Source organism: Bombus vosnesenskii, unplaced genomic scaffold (genome assembly GCF_011952255.1).
Source record: "Bombus vosnesenskii isolate JDL3184/JDL3185 unplaced genomic scaffold, Bvos_JDL3184-5_v1.1 scf7180000013351, whole genome shotgun sequence".
Classification (NCBI taxonomy): domain Eukaryota; kingdom Metazoa; phylum Arthropoda; class Insecta; order Hymenoptera; family Apidae; genus Bombus; species Bombus vosnesenskii.
In genome coordinates this window covers 2,741,728-2,765,091 of record NW_022882987.1, presented here as the reverse complement: position 1 = coordinate 2,765,091, position 23,364 = coordinate 2,741,728, and the positions used below count along the sequence as shown (strand labels likewise).

General features: G+C 38.3%; 1 protein-coding gene across 1 annotated transcript in view; it reads left to right on the top strand.

Annotated features, from left to right (window-relative positions):
• LOC117236688 (neural cell adhesion molecule 1) overlaps positions 1–23,364 on the top strand; it is a 306,271-nt gene that overhangs the window by 279,433 nt on the left and 3,474 nt on the right. The window contains exons 6-13 of the mRNA XM_033499841.1: positions 9,957–10,108; positions 14,392–14,536; positions 14,652–14,782; positions 15,746–15,905; positions 16,416–16,709; positions 20,219–20,527; positions 21,611–21,937; positions 22,542–22,729. Of these exons, the coding sequence (XP_033355732.1) occupies positions 9,957–10,108; positions 14,392–14,536; positions 14,652–14,782; positions 15,746–15,905; positions 16,416–16,709; positions 20,219–20,527; positions 21,611–21,937; positions 22,542–22,729 (1,706 nt within the window). The remainder of the gene's footprint in view (positions 1–9,956; positions 10,109–14,391; positions 14,537–14,651; positions 14,783–15,745; positions 15,906–16,415; positions 16,710–20,218; positions 20,528–21,610; positions 21,938–22,541; positions 22,730–23,364) is intronic.

The window sequence follows — 23,364 nt, the reverse complement described above, 5'->3', positions numbered from 1 at the left end:
GATGTGCTAACAGGTGCCTATACACGTAGCAAGCTCGTCCATCAACTATCGTGAATACTTTCTGATCCCCTATTCGAACACGACTTTTGCTTCTTTTTATAGATCGTATGCTGATGGACTTATACAGTGAAAAACTCGATCGAACTTTTAACAAGAAGGGGTCCTTTTCAACGGGCCACTTTTCTAGTCGACTCCATTGAAAAATTCTATTCTGGTGCCTCTAAATCGACAGGAACTGACTTCGATGAATAAAGTCAGGATACTTCATCTACGTTCTTACGTAACTCGATCGATTTTTGCAAATTTTATCTTTATTTTTTCGATCGATCTAGACAGCTCAAGTAACAGGCCTTTTTTAAGCAAGAGAGACATATTTCACCAACATCGTCAATTCTCTTTGAAATAATTTTTCTGGACATGCGAGAATCCTAAGCCTCAAAGCTTACAAATATTTTTCTACCGTAATGTATCCTCGTGAAAACTCTCTAAGCTGAATTAAAATATATTCTACGATTAATTTTAATCCTCCATAGGATTATCGTATAGGAACATCGTAATCTCGAAATCTCTCTAATATCCTCTCCATATACGAATTTCGTCGTACAATAACTTACCCGACAACGCAGTTCGACGAACTAAATAGCGTTTTCATTCTATTACCTTGAGCTCGGCAACTTCTGCAGCAGTTGTTAGCCTCGACGGCTTTCATCCGATTTCCTCTTGTCTCGAAAAGAACCCCGTTCGCGACTTGACTCGCGACCACCACTTAATCCAAGTGCTCATTCTCGCGATGTCCAACATTCACGAGGCACATTGTAGGCCTCAGGATCGACAGCACTTGTACATCGCCGCTGATTTTCTTTCATCTTTCAGAAGCCATGTCAACGTTCACGATCCCTTACCAATTCTTTCCTTCGTCTAAGACAAAGCGCTCTCCTCGGGATCGAATCAGAGTTCGTTTTAAGTATAATAAACTTCGATATAATAAATTCACAAATTTTCATTGAAAGTATGCAAGTTATAAATTCCATTTCGCGCAAAATAAAAGAACGTAATATTTAAAGGACAGTAACAAGCGGCACGTGGATGTAAATGAAAAACTGAAGTATCGCAGTTTCGGAATGATGCGAAATGGAACGTGAGGGCTTTTGTTGCGAAACCGTAGTGCACGTACTTAAACAACTACAATACAGCGGAATCTCGTATTTCAAAGAGTATCTACATTTCAACGAGCACGGTCGCGTTAACGCGACGAGCGTGCACGAGCAACCGAAATTGCGGTATTAAATTTATTTTGGGCTCGTAACTCGGACAAACCGCAACGAGAGCACCGAAGCAGTCGCAACAGTGGCTGTAGCATCACTCAGTGACAAAGCGGGAGAGAAGAACCGGCTGATTAAATTTAAATGGCTCGCGACACCGGGGGTCAATCGAGATTGTTCGAAAAATAAAATATTACCAAAGAGACGGAAAAACCGCAGAAAAAGAGAATACAGATATAGAGTGGGAGAGTAATGTTCCACCGTTCGCGGAGAGACGCGTTCGCTGTAGATCGCGTCAACGGGAGTCGTAAAATCATCGACGCCACGAAATGATCGATCCCCCATTTCGTTTAGTATAATAGAGCTGGTTGAACTGATTATAACACTGGAGTAACAGGTTACAGTGTACACTTTATTCCAACAACTTTATAGACATAGACAGTTATGCTCGGTGCGTATAGATATCAGTTAAATAGATGACTGATCTAAGGGTGGAAAATCAGTCAAGAGATATTGACTGATCTAAGGATGATAAACCAGTAAAGTTCGGTGACGATGCTGTCGCAGAGAAAAACTATTGCTGGGTGTTGGTCGCCCCACCACCGGTCGCTTACGGGTGGAAATGACCGTTGATCATGAGAAAAACCAGACTTTCCCATTTTTTACCGAATGGAGCAATAACCATAAGGAACGTCTCGACTTAAACATGTTTTATAACAATTAAGGCCCCTAACGGTAAAATACAAATGCTTAGTTTTATGACAGTTCCTTAGGATTATTGCGATCTGACTAATTATATTTCCACAGCTAGTGGTCGCCTCGACCGAGGGACGGATTCTGGGTTACGTAAAGAGTCACCGGACGTAACAAATAATAACAATTTTTGACACTCGAAAAAATTGCGTCGTGTGAAAGCTGCACTTTGTACCTTCAACACTTGACCGACCTTTTCATAAAATTCACATTCTCGTTTATTTTACTGGAACATAAACGGATTTTTGTGTGCCATCAAATAACAGCCGCACTTCAAACAGGATGAAATGCGTTCGGCTCTTTGTTTCATTAAATTTTATTAAAAGCGATACTACGTGTGTTCTATGAATATTTCCATCAATTTTTTGTTTTAATCCTGTCAAATGGATATTAACTAATATGTTATCAAATTGGTGTTAAATAATAATAACTGTACTCAATGGCGAGATGTCTCTATAGTTATAATTTGTATTTCAATAAATTGCTGGTCCTGGAATATTCATCTCCGAATCATCTGGATTTTAGAACCGACGATTATTTTATACTGTGAACACTTTATTGTAGAATTCGCTTCTTTAACCGAGCAAGAATGTGAAATTATTTATAGCTGAAATTAATATTATTGCGACGATGAAAGTTATTTCGATGTTCTTCATGCTTCTTATCAATGTCTCCGAATTAAGCAGAGATTCAAATCTGGAAGAGATTGAGTGATTTCATTCGTTACTCCCTGGAGCGTTGGTTCGAGATTACGGAGGAGAATGGATGGCCGTGTCTTGCTAAAGTTGACGGAATGTCCCTTTTGCCACAATTGGCCTCAATCGCAAAATGCAGCGTTTTTAATCTTCAATCATCGTGTATTTCACAAATTTGTTACGGATACTGGAAGACATTCATTTCAATAAGACCTTAGCTGATGCACCACGCTCGACTACTACAAGTCAAAAGGTAAAATACGTCAGAATAGACACAGTTCATTATTTAACTGTTTGGAAAAATTCCTTCTATCTTACTAAGAAGGATTTCGATATAAAGAAATTTTTTGAATCGAAAGAAAATTTATAAATGAAGATTACGCCATCTTCCGAATGAAATCAGGAAAATGTAATAATTTTACTGCTAGAAATACACGATTGAAGTTTAATTTTCTTAGAAATCAAACGAATAATCTCTACAAAGATCAGTTTCGCTTTTATATGACTCGTATCTCGATATGCAAGTGGTACGAATCAGTGTCCTGCCAGGCTAGTAGAATGTGACGTTGCCTCGCCAGGCAAGCAAGGGATATTCAACATTTATTTACATTTCTAGTTTATTCGTTTACATCCAAGGCTCCTTTGTCCACACTTTCCACTTGTTTATCTACATTCTCGTCTTATCTCTTCGTACTTTCGTTCGTTCAATCTTTACGTAAGATCTTTACATAAGATTTCAAACACTTTTTACGGTACAAACATATGAATTCGCAGTTGCAACAGAATAGGTATCGCGTATATATTACTGGATTGCGGATGCGATTTCATATTTTCATAATTACAAAATACCATAATCAGCGCTTTACTTTAGATGTTTTATATGTTTCTGCAACTTTATGTATTGTATATATATATTTTTTTAATCTCGATAGGTAAGGTCGAAAGAAAAATATTAATATGTTTCTTTAGAGATGCGAAGTATAGGGAGATGAATTCATCATATCCAAATTGCAAAAAATGTATGATACGTTTCATCGTTATTTGCTCGAATGGACGAACATTCGTATTTCACGTTTCCATCGTTTTCGAACGAAGAACGAGCGCTTTGGTGACCCTCAAGTGACCATCAGGCGGTGGCTGAGAGAGTTAGCCAAACAAAAAGGAGTTTGGTTAACCGCACGAATGTGACACGACACAGCTGGATCGACCAGCTGATATTTCAAATATTCCATTCTGTCGGCGACAACGGTCAAGGGAGTAGGCTTGCGTCCCTCCTGGGCTGCGGACGTGGCTAATTTACATGACTTGCATTGGGCTAATTCGAGCGACGGTCGATAGCGCCAGCTAAAAGGGTTGAAATGATGTTTACTTTATTATGTAATCACAGGGAAATTCAATATTGACGGAGGCATGCCGGAAGTCGCTTTAGGAACGCCTTATGGCTCTTTTAAACACCGCTGGCTGCTATCTTCGTTCCATTCTTTCGTATGCCAAACGGTTCAAGATATTATTTCCTGAATATTATTTATGATGGTGATTTTACGAATGTTCAGAATTAATAATAACTTTTCAATTTTGTATATTATTAGAATACATCGTTAAGAGAAAAGTTCTTGGGCCATTATCATCGAGATTGTCGTCAAACGAATTCTTGAACCGCGATAAATAAAATTATTGACAGAAAATTCTTCGATCGTTATAATCGAAGTTAATATCAGAAGAATTCTTCGGTCGCTATGAGCAAGATTATCGTCAAGAAAAATTCTTGGATCACGATAAAAAAATTATCGACGAGAAATCTTTAGATCGCTCTAAACAAAATTATTGAGAGAAAATTGCTGTCAGAAAAGTTCTTAAATTATTATTAGTAAGATTATTAGATCGTTGGATTTTTCTTCGTTTACTAAGGATAATAATCGAAATAGCCGATTATCTTTATCCTTATCTAGTCTACTATCTTTGTATTCGTATTTACCATAAAAGGAAAAGATTAAAAGAAACAGTATGCTGTATTGGAACTTATTTCACGACTCAGTGGACGTTCCGACCACGATAAATTAATATCTCCAAGTAAGGGCATCTCGAGGGACTGCATTAAGGAACTCTGAGAGAGAACTCGTAAGATCTTCATGAGACTTTATCGTTTTGGAAAGGGACAATTCCGAATCCTATAAACGAATGAAGTGAACCTACGAACACGAAGCTTTTTGTTTCGTATAAGATTCAACTACTTTCGAGCTCGTTTGATAGCTCTTCCTTTCCACGTTATGGTACATCTCTGCTTTTCCAAAAGAACACAATTTTATTAAAAAACTTATTTTCTTTTTCGCGTGGATATAAGAATAAGAAAGATTCGGTAAGTTCGAAATCTCGATGTTTTAACAGAATTCGTGGCGCAAGAAGTTACCAGAAGAGCATCCTTTACCCGTTACCGATAAAGAGGCTTGTTTTCTGCGTGCAGGCGCCGCCTCGCGAGGAGTACTCACTCAAGCACACAATGGTCTCGAAGCCACAAAAGGAAAAGTTGAATACGAAATGTCACGAAACGACCACGATACGGGCCGCTGCGTAAAACTAATTTCCTCGCCTCTGCCGAGGACAACGGCTTCGACCACAGCAACGACGCTTCAGTGGAACAATAGCTGTTATACGTCTCGATTTCGCCGCTTTGTCAATGTATACGTTTCCACGCGAGGAGATAGAGTATCTGCACGGAAAGTCGTGGACGGCCTGTTTTCCGCTTTATGACATTTCTCACGAGCTGGACATCACACGAGTTTGAGGAAAATACGAAACAATTATTGTCGGCATATATAATATTTCGTTTCGATCATACGTTAAGATCTCTCTTATTATTGGAACATTAAAATTCCTGCTTACTAAAACTAAATTGAAATTGAAACATAAGCATTCCAAGCAATTGTTACATTTACTTTTACCCTAAGGCTAACTGCAGTAAATAACAAGACAGCAGAATGACTTTACTTATTGATTTATGAAGATATATATATATATATATATATATATATATATATATATATATATATGTAGTATCGGGGAAAAGGGCCTAAGAAACATCGAGTTAACCATGAACAATGTCACATAGTTTCGTAGAAAAGGCCTACGTGACCCTGGCCACGAGCGTCTGCGGAATACGTGTGTGGTGGGCCTAGGAAAAGACAAAGGAATGCTAGAAAGGCCAGAATGTTAGTTGAGAGAACGCAATGTGAGTTGAGAGGTCACGGAGTGTGAATCGAGAAGTCAGAGAGTGTAAGTGGAGGAGCGGGGTAGTATGATAATAAGACGTGCGACGATATTGTAATCGGTCCTTTTGTTATTGAGTATCGCTTATTAAACGACACTAAACTCTAAATAAAACATCATTACTTGTCCTTACTCTAAGATCCATAAGTTACTACATATATATATGTCGGGTTCACATTATTGTTGGAATACAACGATATCAGTCGCATGCGGATAGAGTGTTTGATCGTACAGATTCTTCCGTTCGTTGCCCAGCGCCATCCCCACTAGCGTGCGTTCGTGTGATGCACCACGGAAGTTAGCACGTGCATGCTTTTCCAAAAAACGCCGGAAGAAGCGTGAGGATATGGATGGAACATTCTAGATGGGCACGTCGAGAAGCTACTAGAAGGTTCTGTGCCACATGTGACGCCACACAGGTCACACTCATTACTGCATAGAGAGTGGGGCTCAAAACCTTTTCAAGGGCCATGGGTCACTAAGCCAGTCTGTGAATAACTAGCCAACTGTCTACATTCCAAAACGCACATTTATAACTCTCGAAATAATTGTTTAATAAATATCACATTGTATTATTTCAACACAAACATTGTGTCTTCCACAGAATATTAATCCTAATTCCAAGATTAAATTCTAACAATTATGATTAGGGTTAGGGGCGTGAAACGAATCTTCATTTGGATTCCACATTGTTGTTATGCAATAGAGAAGACATTGACTAGTGTAAATATGATTATTAGTACAAGTGTGGATATTCCAGAATTGATAAGTAGTAACCGCGATGATTAGATACTAATGACAATGGTCTTAGGGTCGAAAACGAATTCGCGGTCAACGGGATAACAAATGTACTTTCTTCCAAAGTCTATGTTGGACTCGATTTACTTGTCTACGATACAAGTATTACTAAACTAGCTCTTTGTTAAAACGTAAAATATTCACCGAGCGTGAAGACGCTATGTAACTCGCTAATGAGACCTCACGAAAGGATGACTTTCCGTCGCAATGATGCTGTAGAGGAAAACTATGATGGTGTGTGTCTAAGGACACGAGATCATCGGATTTGTGGAGAGATGCCTTCGTTCGAAAAGTGAGGGAAATTGACATTGCTGTTAATTGGTCAATTTCCTTATGTCCTACCGACATTGGTATATATGTCGGAGATGAAAGGGCATTGGAGCCTTCCGAAAGGGAAGCCTTTGGAACTTCGGGAAAATCTCTTAACACGGTTAAATTCCAACGGTTTTTGTCCCGTGGCTCGCCACACGCAGACCTTATTCTTCGAGTAAGATGATTGCCAGATGTCAATGCATCTCCGCAGTACATGTTCAGCTAGCCTGAGGACCCGTTATAAATCTTAAGATTTAGCTAACCAAAGTCCTTCAAACAGACAAGCAGTCTTTGTCCCAACTACGGGTAGATAGGGGAGACCTATTTCTCAACGAGCGGCGTCTCCCACTAGCAACTTTCCCTCGAGGGCAGCTAGCATCTTTTTCTAACCACCGATATGGAGATTGACCAATTAGCAGCAACGCCAATTTCCCTTACTTTCTGAACGAAGGCTTTTCTCGACGAATCCGATGATCTCGTGTCCTTAGACACACCCCATTATAGTTCTCCTCTGTAGCATCATCGGGACGGAAATTCATTCCTTTTTGCGATCTCATCGACGAAAAGAGTAACACCTTACGACCCGTGAATATTACGCGTCCGATTTAGATTTTGTGAGCACGTTCATCTATCATCCCGTCGACCGCGAATTCGTTATTGAACCTAGTTCTGTGATAATCGTATTTGCACTAGTCAATGTCTTCTCTATTGCATAACGACAACGTGTAATCCCAACGAAGATTCATTTCACGCCCCTAATTCTAATGTAAACCCGACATATATATATGTGTCGGAGATGAAAGGACATATATATTTATATATATATGTCGGAGATGAAAAGACATATATATTTATATATATAAATACGATATATATATATGTATAGGGTGTTCTACGATGTACTGAAAACACATCCTAAGAAACGTATATAATCATAGTCTTACTCTATGTTTTACGATGAAAAATTTCCTTTCGTTAACAAGTGATTCGATCACATCGAGGAACGATCAAAGCGATGGTTCTCGCGCGCAAATCCAAGCGCACAGTATCGTTGTTTCGAACAAACGAAAGACTTGGGTATACGGGTAAAGAGAATTTCGAGGACAAAGAACTTTCTGATTAATTCTGAATAATTTAATAAGCGAAGATCAGGTCTGCGCGACCTGGCACCAATGACATATCGCTTTATAACAAAGGAAGTTTATCAACGTCAATTAGTCACGCTGGTGACTATAGATACGCTTCTAGTGTTGCGCATGAGAAAGAAAAAAGGAAAGAAACGGAGAAAGAAAAAGGGAAGAAAAAAAGAAAGAGAGAAAGAGAGTGGCAGAAGGATACTTAAATCTTGGCGCGCGGCCGTTATCGTTCAATTATGTGAGGACATAATGGAACGAGGATTAATTACAGATCTTTTTCCCATCCGTTTCGAGCAGTGTTCGTCGAGTCGTGTTCTTTACCAACGCGTATGGAATTATATAATTTCACGTCTGTCGTGACGTGAACAGATTTTTTGTCGCGCCGCGCCGGATGAAATTTCTTTTCAAATTCGCTCTGATTACGTGTCGTATGGGAAACAGACCTGTTTTGTATATACAATGAAATTGTTTCAACGATTTACTCTCTTTTATTATGTTATGGTGTATATGCGAACAAAAGAGAGAGGAATACTTTTCTGAACTTTCACGTTGAAATGAATTACGAGTTATTTTAATTTCACTGACTTTAAAGATGTTAGCGTGCTGTTACACGATTTGTACGTATAATACGTACAATGTAACAAGAGGAGGTTGATTAAGCTTAAATTGAGTTATTACGTTATCCAACTGTATCTGAACTGGTGGTTCACATTGTATCTAGAGCATAATAAAGCCGCTCAAAGCTGAGAAAAAATAATAAAGGACAACGAGGGGAAAGAAAAATCGATGCTTCGGACTTGATAAAGCAAACGATTATCCGTGTAAAAAAAAACAACCACAACGCGAGCAGGGAGTCTAGTATAAATATACCAGGAACTTGGAACGAACTATTTGAATCGCGTTACCTATTTTTAAAGCGAAAAATTACCAATTTCTTCGAATACTGTTCGTAGAAGATTAAACGAGAATTAATTATCAGTGATAATCCAAGCGATTATTCAGCTTGTCTAACCACCTGCTATCCTATTCTACTTGTCCGTCCAAGTACACTCCCGCTGTTCGTGTAACCCAAACACAATCCTATTCTACTACCTGTTCACACGCAGTCCTATTCTACTCGGCTGGCCAGCTACCATTTCTACTCCTTCCGTCTGATAAGATACTGTCCCATTCCTCTTCTACGCTCAGCGGAGACACCGTGTTCCGCTCTAGTTTTCCACTCTTTCAGGTAACCCAGTAACCGAAACTTATCTCACTAATCTAAATCATCCCTCAGACATAATTCCACATCAGCTGAAACAAATTAATCCAAAACTCCGACCTGAACAACTTATAAATAAATAATTTTCCCAATTGTTCAATATATAGAACACATCCAACTCATCTATCGATTTGAATATTTCCAATTAACAATTTTCTCTAGCTATTCAATATACGATATAAAAGACAAAACCGACTTATATTTAATGCTAATACTAAGACAAATCAGCTGAAAAGTTAAACTTCGATATTTCCAAACAATTTCCCTAATCATACAGCTTACAAAACTATTATCTTGGCCGTTCAATTGACCGTTGACTAAAACAAATCAACGCGAAAATTCAAACTGAACATTTCCGACCAAACATTTTCCCAATTACTATACTCATAAAGGATGCAAAACCAGCCATTACCTTCTTCTTGCGTGAAATACGCTTCTTACGATACTAATACCGTGCAAACGACCGTACTTGCAGTTCCCCCGCTGGAAGTGAAGATAATCGGGTCGAACCAGCCGTTGTCGGCGGGCAAGAGGTACGAGCTGGTATGCACCACTTCCGGCTCCAGGCCACCGGCTACGGTAACCTGGTGGAGAAACGATCAGCGTTTAGTAGAGACGAAGGAAACTGTAAGTAATAGTATCAAGACAAGTAAAACAGTATGGATCGTTCGCGAAGATCGAGTTGGCTATTCCCTGGTCGAGCGTAAATCGAAGTCAAGTCTCTTAAATCAGTGAAATATCTCGCGAATCGAAATATATACTTGTCCAGGGAAACCGTCTGGAAGAAGGAAACGGAGGAAGAGAGAACACGGTTGAAATCTCACGTTGTTCATGAATCGATATAATCGTCCATAAGTATTTGAGCACTTTCGAATTATTACAAATACATAAGACATACTTCAAACGAATTTAATTTAATTTTGATCTGTGATCTTGTCTCGAGCAAACAATATGTGATTGGCAGATATTGGTAAATAGCTGATACTGATTGGTATAAATAAAAAAGTAATAATCGAAGGTAGATGAAAATTAATCCTGCGGAGACACCTGAGTCAAATTTTTGATATATTTTCTTGCTGGGTCTAGAATATACGATATTTTCTCATCCTTTGGCTATTATATTAAAAACTAATGCTGTCTCGTAATATACAACAAATTTGATTAGTTGCTATTCAAAATTGGATTTCATTCAAATAACTCTACCTTACTTGAACTTTCAAGATATAATAAATGTATTAATCTTTTGATCAAATTGAACCAGATATCGAAATACACATGGACGGCAGTGTATCTGAAGATGATGTACCGTGAATATCACTTTTCTGTGGGAGACTAGTCACGCGGGAACTTGTGTAGATAGAGGAAGTAGAGAGTCGAACAGAGTAAAACAGGGTGGCGTAAGATTCGATTTAGCATCGTCGAAGCACTCAGCATAACTTGTAATCCCTACTTGGCGTGGCCTCTTAGAGCAGCTGTAAAATACGTTGTTCTCCGCGTGCGTGTACTTGGCGCGTGTTCCGTCGTCGTGTACCGGTCCGTTCGCGATAGCGTGCCAGGATATCGTTATCACGAGCTCACGTGTGCCACGGCTTAAGCCACGTTAAAAGCGCCATTAGACGACGAATAATTTAAATCGAGAGCAAACCAGCGACGTGATAACGCTGCTGCTACCCTCGCGACTCCATGCTCTCGTTACGGCTGCGTAATTAAGGGAAATCGACTGGGTCATGAGAATCGGGAATACACAACGACCCGACCATTAATTAGCCCCGGACGGAATGTCCTTCGTTGAAAAACAATAGCCAGCCTCGGGGATTTGGACGCGATTTAAGAGACGTTTCGCCTCGTTTCGGATACGAATACTCGATGTCCAGCTCGATGCACGAGTCACGATTGTCTCTAAGCGATTACCGAATCGAAATTTATCGAGAGTATTCTGGAAATTTCTGTAAGACACGGGAAAGATAGTAAAAGTTTGAAGAAAATAGGAAAACAGTAATCGACAGATTGTTTATAGATTTCTGCTTCGTGCATCTGTAAACGAAATGCGATAACAGAGGTTGGTAGAATATGTATAGTAGTACTTCACTATCTGAATACGAGTTGAGATTTTATCTAACAGTTGTTATCGGGACAGATATATTTCCAAAGAATGCTGAATACAGCGTTTTCTCTTCGTTAGATGCAAATGAGATACGAATACTTCTGAACTAATATTATCAGTGAAATTTCACAACCCTCAAATACAGCTCGCCAGTATAAATTCTATTGAATAGCAAGAACAAATTAGTTACCAGCCCAAATAAAATCTTACTAACAACATTTTACAAATTACAATCCATCTGTCTAACTGCTCGACCTAAAATTATAATAAACCTCTAATATATAACTTGCAAATTCGCTGATATTATTAATCGGAAAATTATCGTACAAGAAATTCATTTCGCAATATGAACTTCAAGAGTTGGCGAGACGAACGATGGTCAGAGAATACGAAGCAACTGTACCTTACGCGTAAAGATTATTGAAAATAGTTCGTTCGTTCGGGTGAAAAATATCGGTGCAGGACGATGTAAAACGTAAGGCGCGTTAGTAGAGAAACAGAACGGCCAGAACGAAAGTTTCCAAACTGCGAGATTACAAGAAGAGGAAGAGGAAGAAGAAAGAGAAGTTGAGGAAGAAAAAGAACGATCTCGTTTCCTCCGATATACTTCTATAGATTATACTTCCTCCTCGCATTTCTTCTTACGTCTCATCCTCTTTTGTTTAACTTTCTTATATACGCAGCAGCGCAAAGTCGCGCGGAATCAACTTTAGAACAATATTTTTTTCGTTTCCTTCCTGGCTAGTGTCTTTCCCTCCGCTTTTATTTTATCAGTCTCTCGATCTCCGCGTCTCGAATATTTATATGTTGATCGGATGGAACATTGGGAGAAAAAAGAAAATATAAATTTATAACTCGAGTGCCTCTCGAAGACCCGTGAAATCAATATTCTACTTGCCTAGATACGAGCATGCGATATTAATCAGCAGTTTTCCGAAAAGAAGACAAGTATTTGCAAAAATGGAGAGTAACTTTAACGCGGAGAACACGAGAGGTATTTGGCAAATTCAGAATTTTTCTTTCGAAGATTCATCGAACGATAAGCATTATAATTGTTACAAGTAGCAAAAAATACTGATTTAAAGTTGACACTCGAAATTTGCAGAATTAAAATCTCTTAATCCTTAGTTAACATTAGAACTACTACACCAATTAAAATAGCTGGTTCTACTATTTTACAAATGTGCTAACCCTCATTTAGGGATCATGATCCCAGATGGATTAATAATACTAAAAATGTACTACTACAAAGCACAGAATTCCTTTTGTAAGAATATAATAAATCAATAAATATAAAAATATTTGGTTATTACGTATTTTTTAAAGACCAGTCATTTTGACTGGTTTTGATAGAAATAGCTTCGTTTTGACTGTTGGTAGTTCTAGCGTTATATACAAAGAATTACATATTTTTTCCATTAAAAAGATCTTTTTTTTTGTTACTGTTTCGCCTTTTACGATGATTTTCAACTTTCCAATTTTATCGAAAGACCATTTGTGATTTCGTGGAAATCACCCTTCCATGCATCAATGGTTAATGACAATATATCGCTATTGTTATCGTCAGGAACACTAATGGAAAAGTGGCAAATAGGTTCTAAACTTTATCTCGACGATAAATTACTGATGGTGCTCTTCTCTTTGCCTGATCTTCATGACGACGCTATTATTAAAAGTAATCAACTTCGTCAAAATCTATCGACCCAAAGTTAACATCCATCAACGTCAGGATCTTTAACCCGTTAATTATATAATTTCTGAAAAATGATAACGAAAGAGGAAAGTTAATAGACATGACGTTAAAGTCAGGAACTTTGATTCGAAAACAAATGGAAGGAATATTCAGAAGTGCAGAGACAGTAAAGTCTTAACAAACACTTGAGAACTTTCAGATGTATATAGCTTCTTCAATAAGTCAGATATAAGATAACAACAAGGCAAGTGCAAGGCGCAACTCAGCTGCTATAACAATATATCTTATGCAAGTCAATTTCAGAGTTCAACGTCGTAAAGTTTACCATAAAACTGAACAGATCCGCGGGAAAATATCTAAATCAATGGACATTTTAGACTAAGAAAACCCCGCGCTAAGCTATTTCTGCAAGATAATGCACTCAAGGTGTTCCTCTCTAAGCCTGTAACAGTAGATTGACAATTACATTGGCGTAGTATTTCAAAGTTTACTACTGATTAGCCAGGGATGAACGACTACCAATAAGGCTACATTTTGTGATGCATAAAGTCAAGAGAAAAAAGTTTCATTCAAAATTTCTTCGACTTTTCATAAAAGCCCATATCCACGAATGTATGTCAACCCTGAAATTGTTTAACAGCCAGGAAATTCTATTTCATAATTGAGGCTCTCAAAAACTTTGCTAATCGATTTTACTTTTAATAAATCTACCAATTTCATCTTCCTAAGTACATCATTAGTGTTTAATGTTTCAAAAAGTAAATAATTTGCTATCACATAAATCTATCAGAAAAATTACGAATAATACGTACAAATAATAATATATTCTAAGATAAATTGAAGAAAGTCATGTATTTATCATCTATGGCTCTCCTCCACTTTGAAATTCGTCAACTATCTTTTAATTATTGTAGAAACAAGAGTGTTATTATTCCAAACGGAGATTCGTCCAAGCAACCGTCTCTTCGTTTCCTACATCTCGAACTCGCTTCGATCCAAACAAAATAACGAACAATAAAATTAAGCCAGACGTAAGAAAGAAAAGGCAGAAAGTAGAAATAAAAGGAGGAAAATGTAATCGCGCAAGAGGAAGTTATGATAATGCTGTTACAGACTTCGAGCGATGGGAACACGACCACCAGTATCTTATCTTTCATGGCGACCAAAGCAGATGCTGGTAGACAATTGTCGTGCCGGGCTGAACATCCAATCATGGGAGCCGAGTCGATAAAAGACGACTGGGTGCTCGAGATACAGTGTAAGCGTATTAGAGACACATTCCTGCAGAAGCCATAACGCTTGTAAAGCCCGTGTCGATCAGTTACGATTATTCACCGCGGCACCATCGACATATTGACGTTTTCAATTTGCAGACACGCCGGAAACGCGGATACAGCTGGGCACCTCTTTGAATCCTAACGCGATCCGCGAGGGAACTGACGTCTACTTCGACTGTCTGATTCATGCCGAGCCACCCGTTTACAAGGTTGAATGGCGACACTTGGTAAGCAATTTTGTAATTAATTTAATCCAGTTCTTACGTTCGATATCAGTCGTATCTATCTTCTATCGTAAAATTGTGGAAAGTTTCATTCCATTCGCACTTCAAGCAATTTATAATACTCGGAATTGATATTTAGGTGCTGAAACTTCGATTATTATTTTCGATTTCGATTATTCCAAATTTAGAATTTTTAGTTTTAATTACTTCTACGTAAGAAATCTTCCCAGTGACTTATCGTTAGCGGATAATCAAGATTTTGCTCTTCGTATTACCGTTTTTAGCATTCGAATTCATCTACGATCGCTTGGGACTCTAAGCCCCAAAAGTTGCAATTTAGTTCAGTGCACTCAAAACTTATAATCTAACTGATACTTTCTCTTATATTCATAACAATTTCGAACGCACGCTCTTCGTGTGTTTAAATGCTTCTTTCATTTTCCGTGATTACGGGAGGAACTGTCTCGCCGTGTCTTTTCAGCTTAAAATTAATTTAAACAAAACCTGTTTTCTGAGGATCAAAAAGTTTCGGAAGTAGCCCGTTCTCGGATTTCACGAAGTTTCACGAAGCTTCGCATGTGAGTTGAAAGAGTATAGAACCACAATACCGCCACCCTATTAGTACAGAAGTAGGGGAAGCGATGTGAAGTTCGACCGAAACAAGGGTATTCAAAGTTCTGTAACAACGTCGATCGCGAGTACCAAGCTTACTTCGTTGTATTTTTCAACAACGTTGAAAAATTCACGATGGTATTTTCTATAGACTAGGAAATTTATTTGCAACGTTCCGCGTTCAGAATTCCATTTTGGCGTAGAATTATTAATATTTGGAAATTAATCTTAACGCTGAAAACTGTGCTTGGATATAATTGAAGCAAAATTTCGTATAACTTTGCATGGATTATATCAGTCGTAAGTGTACAATCTGTGACTCATCAGCGTCGCATCAATCACCCTTTGTTCCAGGAAAAAACTCTTCATCTCAACATCACACAGGGTATCATAATCAGTAATCAAAGCTTGGTGTTGCAAGGCGTCGACCGTAAAAGCGCAGGCAATTACACTTGTGTTGGATACAACACGGAAGGAGATGGGGAAAGCTCTCCGTTTTATTTGAACGTAATGTGTACGTGTCACCCACCTAAATAAATGATCAGACGGTCCGCGAGACAATTTCCGTTCTCTCAACATCGGGCAATTAAACATCGTTTCCCGACAAATTAAGACGTTTCTATTAGTAATAAAACAAACGTTATAAACGCTAATAAATAAACACTGCAAGAATGAAGTGTGATAAAATGAAGAAGATAATGTGATAGAAAGTTATCGAAACAAATGAACCATATATCATTCAACAAGATATAAATCTATGAAAATATATATATTGCCTCCTGAAATTTCGCTACTAAACTTTTCGTGCAGCCTAATATTTCCTTCTCCTTAATTATTATATTATACGTTACAATAAATATATTTGTTCCTTCTAATTATTAAATAAAATAGTTGCATACGAAGTCTCTATGGAATCATAAAATAAAATCAAAGGAAATCTCGATCTCTTCCGAGAAAAATTCGATCAAAGTCCTGGAATAGACGCGTAGAATAAAACTGAAACGATTCAAATCTTGAATTCCAGTCGCGCCCACCTGCAAACCGAATCAGACGAAGGTTCATGGAGTGGCGAAACAAGAAAAGGCAAACATATCTTGCCAAGTGGACGCAAACCCGCCTGAGGTTCAATTCCGCTGGACCTTCAACAATTCCGCTGAGAGTATCGACGTAGCCGCGAGTCATATCGCCAGGGCTGGCACATCCTCGATCGTCTCTTACACACCCATGACGGAATTGGATTACGGCACGTTGCTCTGCTGGGCCACCAATCGAATAGGACATCAACAAGTGCCCTGCGTCTATCACATCATACCGGCCGGTGAGGTATCTTTATGTGGTAATTCGATCATGGAAATTCCTCTCAACCGTGAAACTCGATATTCGAACAATATAACGCGCGCGATTCCCTTATTTCGTTCGTTTCGCTCTTTCAAGATTTTACCGAGATTCGAAAAATTAGAAAAGATTTGCGATGAATTTCTTTGACTCTTGCGATTTTAGTGGAAGTTTTTTTTGTATCGATATCGGGGATATTAACATACTTCCTGGATAGGGAACGGGAAAACTCATTTTCATGCAGCTTTTCAGGCAGAATTTCCTTTATAACTGCGGACTTTATATTTGAAATAAAATTAAATAACTTCTTTCTCAGACGTGAATTATTATAGAGCGAAAGGGTCAGCACATTTGAATAAAAATACCTTTATAATTTACAGTCCGCAAGTGTTGACCAACCGCGCACTAACTGAACTGAGAAGAGTGTGAATTCTACTTTCTCTTGATTTTTTCACAAGAGTTATTCATTGTCGCGCAAAGAAATGTCAGCGTATGAAATACGAACAATTCTGTATGACGAGTTCAGAGAATTACGCGTGCAACAAATATAAAATACTTGAGTCTCTTTACACTGATTTAATATTAAATCATTTAAAGATATAATTCATAATTCCTAATAGAATTAACAGTATAGTAATATTTTTAAAAAACTTTACACATTAGTAACTAGTTAATAAAAATGAAGAACTGCAAGATCTACTACCAAGGAAACCATGATATATCCGCAGAAATTGTAGAAAATTCCGTGACAGGTAAATAATGAATTGCTCTACTAGTAAGCACAATACCGTGTCGAAAGATGCATCGAGAAATGCAAATTACTTAAAATATTACGCTGGGATAAGCTTGTGCCATTCTACTTGGTTAACCAAACACTGTCCCATTTCACTAGTCTAATACGATACTGTCTCGAGCTACTTGTTCGATCAGATACCACGCCAGGTCTATTCGTCTGACAAGATAGCGTCCGATTTCACTTGTCCGGTCAGTCGTCGTTCCATTTTTACTCGTCTGTGCGATAACTAGCATAAAATTTCCCTAAGTCTTTCCACCGCCTTAATCTCTCGACCAAATCATTAACATAAATCGTTATTACCGGCTACGTGGTAACTTTTCCTCACTTTTCTCGAAATACGAAGAACACGTATACAAGTTTGTCGATCGAGGAAAATTTGTAAGCTCAAAATGGACGAATAAAACTTGAAATGCAAGGGAAAAAATGAAACGTGCCCGCGGTCTGATGGTAATTACAAAAAAAAATGCCCACCTGGTGCTATGCTGACTTTTCAAAAGCGACAATCCCGCCGTGGAAAATCGAGGAGTTCCGGGATTAAAACGGAAGTTCGTTATCACGTCTGTGTATGCGTGGGAATCCATGCATGGATGGCCCTTTTTTACGACGAACGCGGCCATCGAACTACTGAAGCGATCCAATTGTTGTGTGACAAAAAAGAATGGCTACTCGAATGTAACGCCAAAAAGCGTGTCGAAAAATAAAAGAATTCCGAATACTCATTACTCACAAATCACCAAACAAACGGAGATATTTCACCGGTGTTATACTATACAAAAACTTACGATTATCACTAGAGGATCTCTTAACTGTCGATAGAAACCATGATAACTTTTTAATGCGAGAGCACAGAATTATTTACTATATTCAAAGGAAAAGTCGGCCAGTTTTCGACAGAAGAAAACTTCTTGGTGGGGATGGACGCACCAGATATTTCAGGAAATTAAAAACAAAGGGACCAAATGGAAATTTACACCGCGTGATTATAGCAAGTTGTTGTTTTTCTCTTTTCTTTTGATAACAGCAAATACCGAGCAATTTTTCCAGCTGCTGACATCCTTTGATGTCATTTTTGTCCGCTTTTCAACTGTCCTGTCGCATTTTCGTCAACCCCCTCCCTTTCTCCCGCTAATTATTCTTCACCGTCAACAAAATACCACGAGTTCGCGGTAAAAGTCTGACTATCTAATATTTGCATAAAATCGCGCCGTCTTTCCTAATTGCGCGAAGCTTTATTTGACGTATAACACAACCGCGTTACGAAGTTTTCAAATATTTCGCAGATAGCATGTTTACCTTACACTTAGCAGGAATATGATAATTTGCGAAAAAAGAAATCCCCGAAAACGTTTCCTCCGTTTACACAGGCATTATCGAACGTTGTATTCGCGACGTTGTTGCCTCGAAAAACATTTTCATTATTCGGGAATTTTAAGGAGACACTGGAACAAAGAATGATAGTTGGGAGCTCCGGTAAATAAGTTTAAACAGAACCCACCTCGCACCTTGTTTACGTTGCCATAAAGGAAACGCGTTTCTAGTTGCAGAACGAAACGTAAAGTGCTGCACTCTGTCAATCTAATATATCCCAACGAAATTATTCTTTACCATGCCACCGTTACGCGAACATATCCTCGCTCTACCTTTTTTCTTCTATCCCTCTCCTTTTTTTGTAGTATTTTTAATTACTCTCCATTAAAGTACACTGTATCTATCCATTGCTTCGCTCCATTTACCGACATTAAGCACCTTTAATGCAATAGCTTCCTATTCTATCAATAGAGCAGGCTAGAACGAATTTCACCCTTCTTTTGCTCCTACTAATTAATCTCTGAACATAGGCATGAAAATATATTAGAAAAATGCGATTAATGCCATTTTTAATGTAGAAAGTAATTAGTCCAATGGTCATAATGAAATGAGAAGATAAATAACTAAATTGCATATACGAGAGAATAAATCGTAAATTAGAGGGCTACAGGTTGAAATTTTGTTAATTTCGTCGCTGTCTTATTAGTAATCTATCTTAACTTGTGAAATCCTCGAACGTATTACGAATCTAGCTCGACCCTTAGCGTATCGTCATCTTTTCAGACGGTACGGTCTCCTTTTTTTATAAAATTTAAATATCGTTCCCAACAAAATAAAAAACGTGCGCAAGACCATCGCAATACTTGCGTTTCATCGTTCAGAGGAATTTTTAAACTTTGACTGTATTACGTTCGAAACGTTCGATTCCTTTCATGTAGAACGGAATAAAAGCTGTCTCGAAGTTATCGTAAAAAAACTTTACGACGTGCTCGTGATTTCCACGCGATCCGGCTCGATAGTTCATGTTGCCCCAAAAAATGTGAAGTGCCTGTTGAAAACAAGATCACTCGAGCTTTTACAGTTAATCGTCCAAATCCTTAAACTCGTGCATCGTTCAACCTGATATAACATTTTTTTTTCCACTTGGAGCCTTTCACAAATTCTCTAAAACCCTAAAGGTTGCTCGTGTAAAGGTTCTGGTAGAAGCGAACAAACACGAGCAAACAAACGTAAACTATCGAGATTAAAGATAAGTTCTCACGACGGCGATTATTTTCACGTATTACGGCCCAACAATGACAGAAGCAATACCAGCGTAAAGATGATTTTTTAAGACGCACAATATTGCATATACCATGTAAGGATTATGTTACCGATCTCTATACCAGGTCGACCGGATATGGTTCACAATTGCACCACTTCCAACACATCGACGAACTCGTTCTCGGTGCGATGCGCCGAGGGGTTCAACGGAGGTTTGCCGCAGTCCTTTCTTCTGGAAGTAAGAGAAAGCAACAGCCAAGAATTGCGTGCTAATCTGACATCGATGGTGCCGCGTTTTAGTGTTACTCAGCTGGAGTCAGGCGCCCTTTATCAGGCCTGCATATACGCGTACAACGATAAAGGGCGCAGCGAAGCGATGGTGGTGCAGGCTGGAACCCTCAGGCTACCTGAAAAACAATTAACGTCAGAGTCAGGTGGGTATAAATCATACGTTCTGTGTTATTTTACTTTATTCTCCACCTTTGTCCCTGTAATAGCTTGTCTTTCTTCTTTCTTTTCCTTTCTTCCTAATATTATATAACACGTTGCTGATACAGTCTTTCTTGATTCACGATGTTTTTGAGAATTATGGTGGCTTTCAATGAAGAAACTTTTTGTTTCACGCTCTAAATCCTTTTTAAAATGGGGATTTCTCTAGCCAACTGCCTTTTACTATGCTATTTGCATTTTAATCTGTTCATTTATTTGAGAAATTTCGACTTTTATCCGTTTATAGGAAATTCCCGGAACTTTTATAAAATGCTACTTTCATCTTTGCGCAATTGAGCTTAAAGGCTGCACATGATATATTTTACGATCTGCAAGCTCTCCCGTATGAAATAAAAGGAAACTGAGCCAAAAATTTTTCGGTGATCTATAACTATGAAAACGAACCACCCTGGTACCGCGTACGGATAAATGGAACGAATTTGCGAAACGACTTTGAACAAAGAACAAAAGACAGGGCTAGTGGAGAGGATAAATTTCAATTCGTGTTCGCAACAAGATCTTTGTACGCGAAATAATTCATCCATCGCAGCGGGAAATTGTTTCATTGTGCCGTGGAACTGGTTCGTTCGCTTTACTGCGTAGATGACTTCGCATCCATTTCGACTAATCGTAATTACTGCTCTCGTTCTTATCCACGTATTTACCTCCTCTTTACTATCCAGAAATTGACAGAATTAGAAGAACGTTAAAATTGGAATTGACATTCGACAACAAATTTTTTATCTTTCCATCTAGAAACTGACAAAATTGACAATTTTACAATTACAAAATCTACAATTTTAAGAGAAAATATTGCCCGATGTTAACTTGTAAATGTGAAGTTTATTCCTTTGAAACCCTGCGAGGCATTAAAAGAAGACAATAAACTTTCTTTATCACGCCCAAAAACTGACAGAAATGAAAAGTTTAACATTTTGAAAAACATTTTGATAATTTCTAAACGTGAAATCTCTTGCTGCAAGACGTAAAAAAAAGAAGAAATTGTACATTTATAACTGTAATTTTAGAGAGACCAAGACAGAATATGAGACTAATGCCGATGCTGAGCGTGATGATCGGCGTGGTGACCGCTCTGATCATCGTCGCGGTGATAGTGATGGTCGTACTGAGAATTCAGCACACGCAGGTGGACGAGCAAAGTAAGTCTCAGATGGAGGATCATGGCAAACAAACGAAAACGATCCCTATCCAACGGGAGCTGAGGTTTCGCGAGGGAAGCAGTCTGCTCACGGATGAGAAACATCCTAGCAGTCCGTTCAGGAAACTCGAGAGTAGCGGTGACATAAGCGAAAACGACGAGAAGAATCCAGACATCATACCTCAACAAATCACAGGTTTGTGTGCTTTTGTCGATTGATCCAATCAGATCGACTACGTATAAGTTGACTTAAAATTTACAAAACGTTTCTTGCTATAACTCTTCTTTTCTTACCAATTCTGTGTATACTTCTCTTTTAAAGTATTAAACACGCTCCTCGACTTTAAACTTTGCAGGATTTTGCTTCCATAATTCAAACGTTGTGAGATTAATTTTAATACCAGAGTAGGTGATCGATTAAATTTTTCAGGAATCAAACAATAGAGATTGAAATTGGCTTTTGCGTGGCTAAATCTTATAAATTTATAGGTTCTTTCGTGAAGTTAATAATTCGTTATCGAAGTACCTTAACAGGAAATTTAAAATTACAAGAATGCACACAACGTGCAAAAATATATGAAACATCCGAAATATAGCACTCATTGTGATATTTACCAAACGAAATAAATTTCTGCTTAAATTCTCTCCACTTCATTTAAGTTTACAAAAGCACGACTTTAGACAAATATCCTGCAGAAATGTTTATCTATTAGAGAATAAACTTGTTTACACTTCGCTGTAGCAATTAAGGATTAAAGCGAAGTATCTAAAAGCAATTTGAAAATTCTATATGTACACAGGCGACGAGCCATCGGAGTACCTGAGAAAGAGGCGGCTCGTGTCGACGATCGAAACGTCACCGTCGAGAAGTTTGCTGGAGCACTCGACGGTTACTTCCGTCAGCGGTCACGGCAGTTACGTCGGCTACTGCACCATTCGTAACGGCATGCCGTTGCACGAATTCTCGAATCTGACGAAACATAAAAGCGTAAGTTCAATTTTCACTAATGCGCCCCCTGATTATCCCCAGTTACACGTTCGCTTCTACTCTCTAGTTCCAACTACATACTCCATCCTAAAACTAACTTCCAGCCAGGTATTTCAACTTTTCCGTTGCTTTAAACGTCTAGAAAACGAGGCGAGTTTGCGTGGTACATGCGACTGGACAGGATACCATTCTACATACGGAAATAAAGCGAAAATGTAGAACAAAATTGGTTCATTTGATGCTTCATTTTCGAGAAAATGAAATTTGAAAATTCATCGAGCACGCGTGTACTGAATTCTATAATTCTTGATTAAGTGTATTCAAACTCAATATTCTCAAAATCGAGACTTTCAACGAACAAATTTTATTCTACATTTCGTATAATAACCTACGGCCATTCTCATCTAGTCGGGAATTAGTCGAGTTCATATGTGCTTAACAAGCTTTCAAATTCAATTTTCTTGAAAACAAAGCTTCCAACAAAAACATCTCATTTGACGCTCTTAACTTATTTTTGCATATAAAATAATCTATTCTCATTCTGTCATACTCGCCGTAGCAATTTCTCTCTGAATGCTTATGCAGCCATCTACACAATAAACTTTATACGTCTAACGATCACCATCTACCCATAA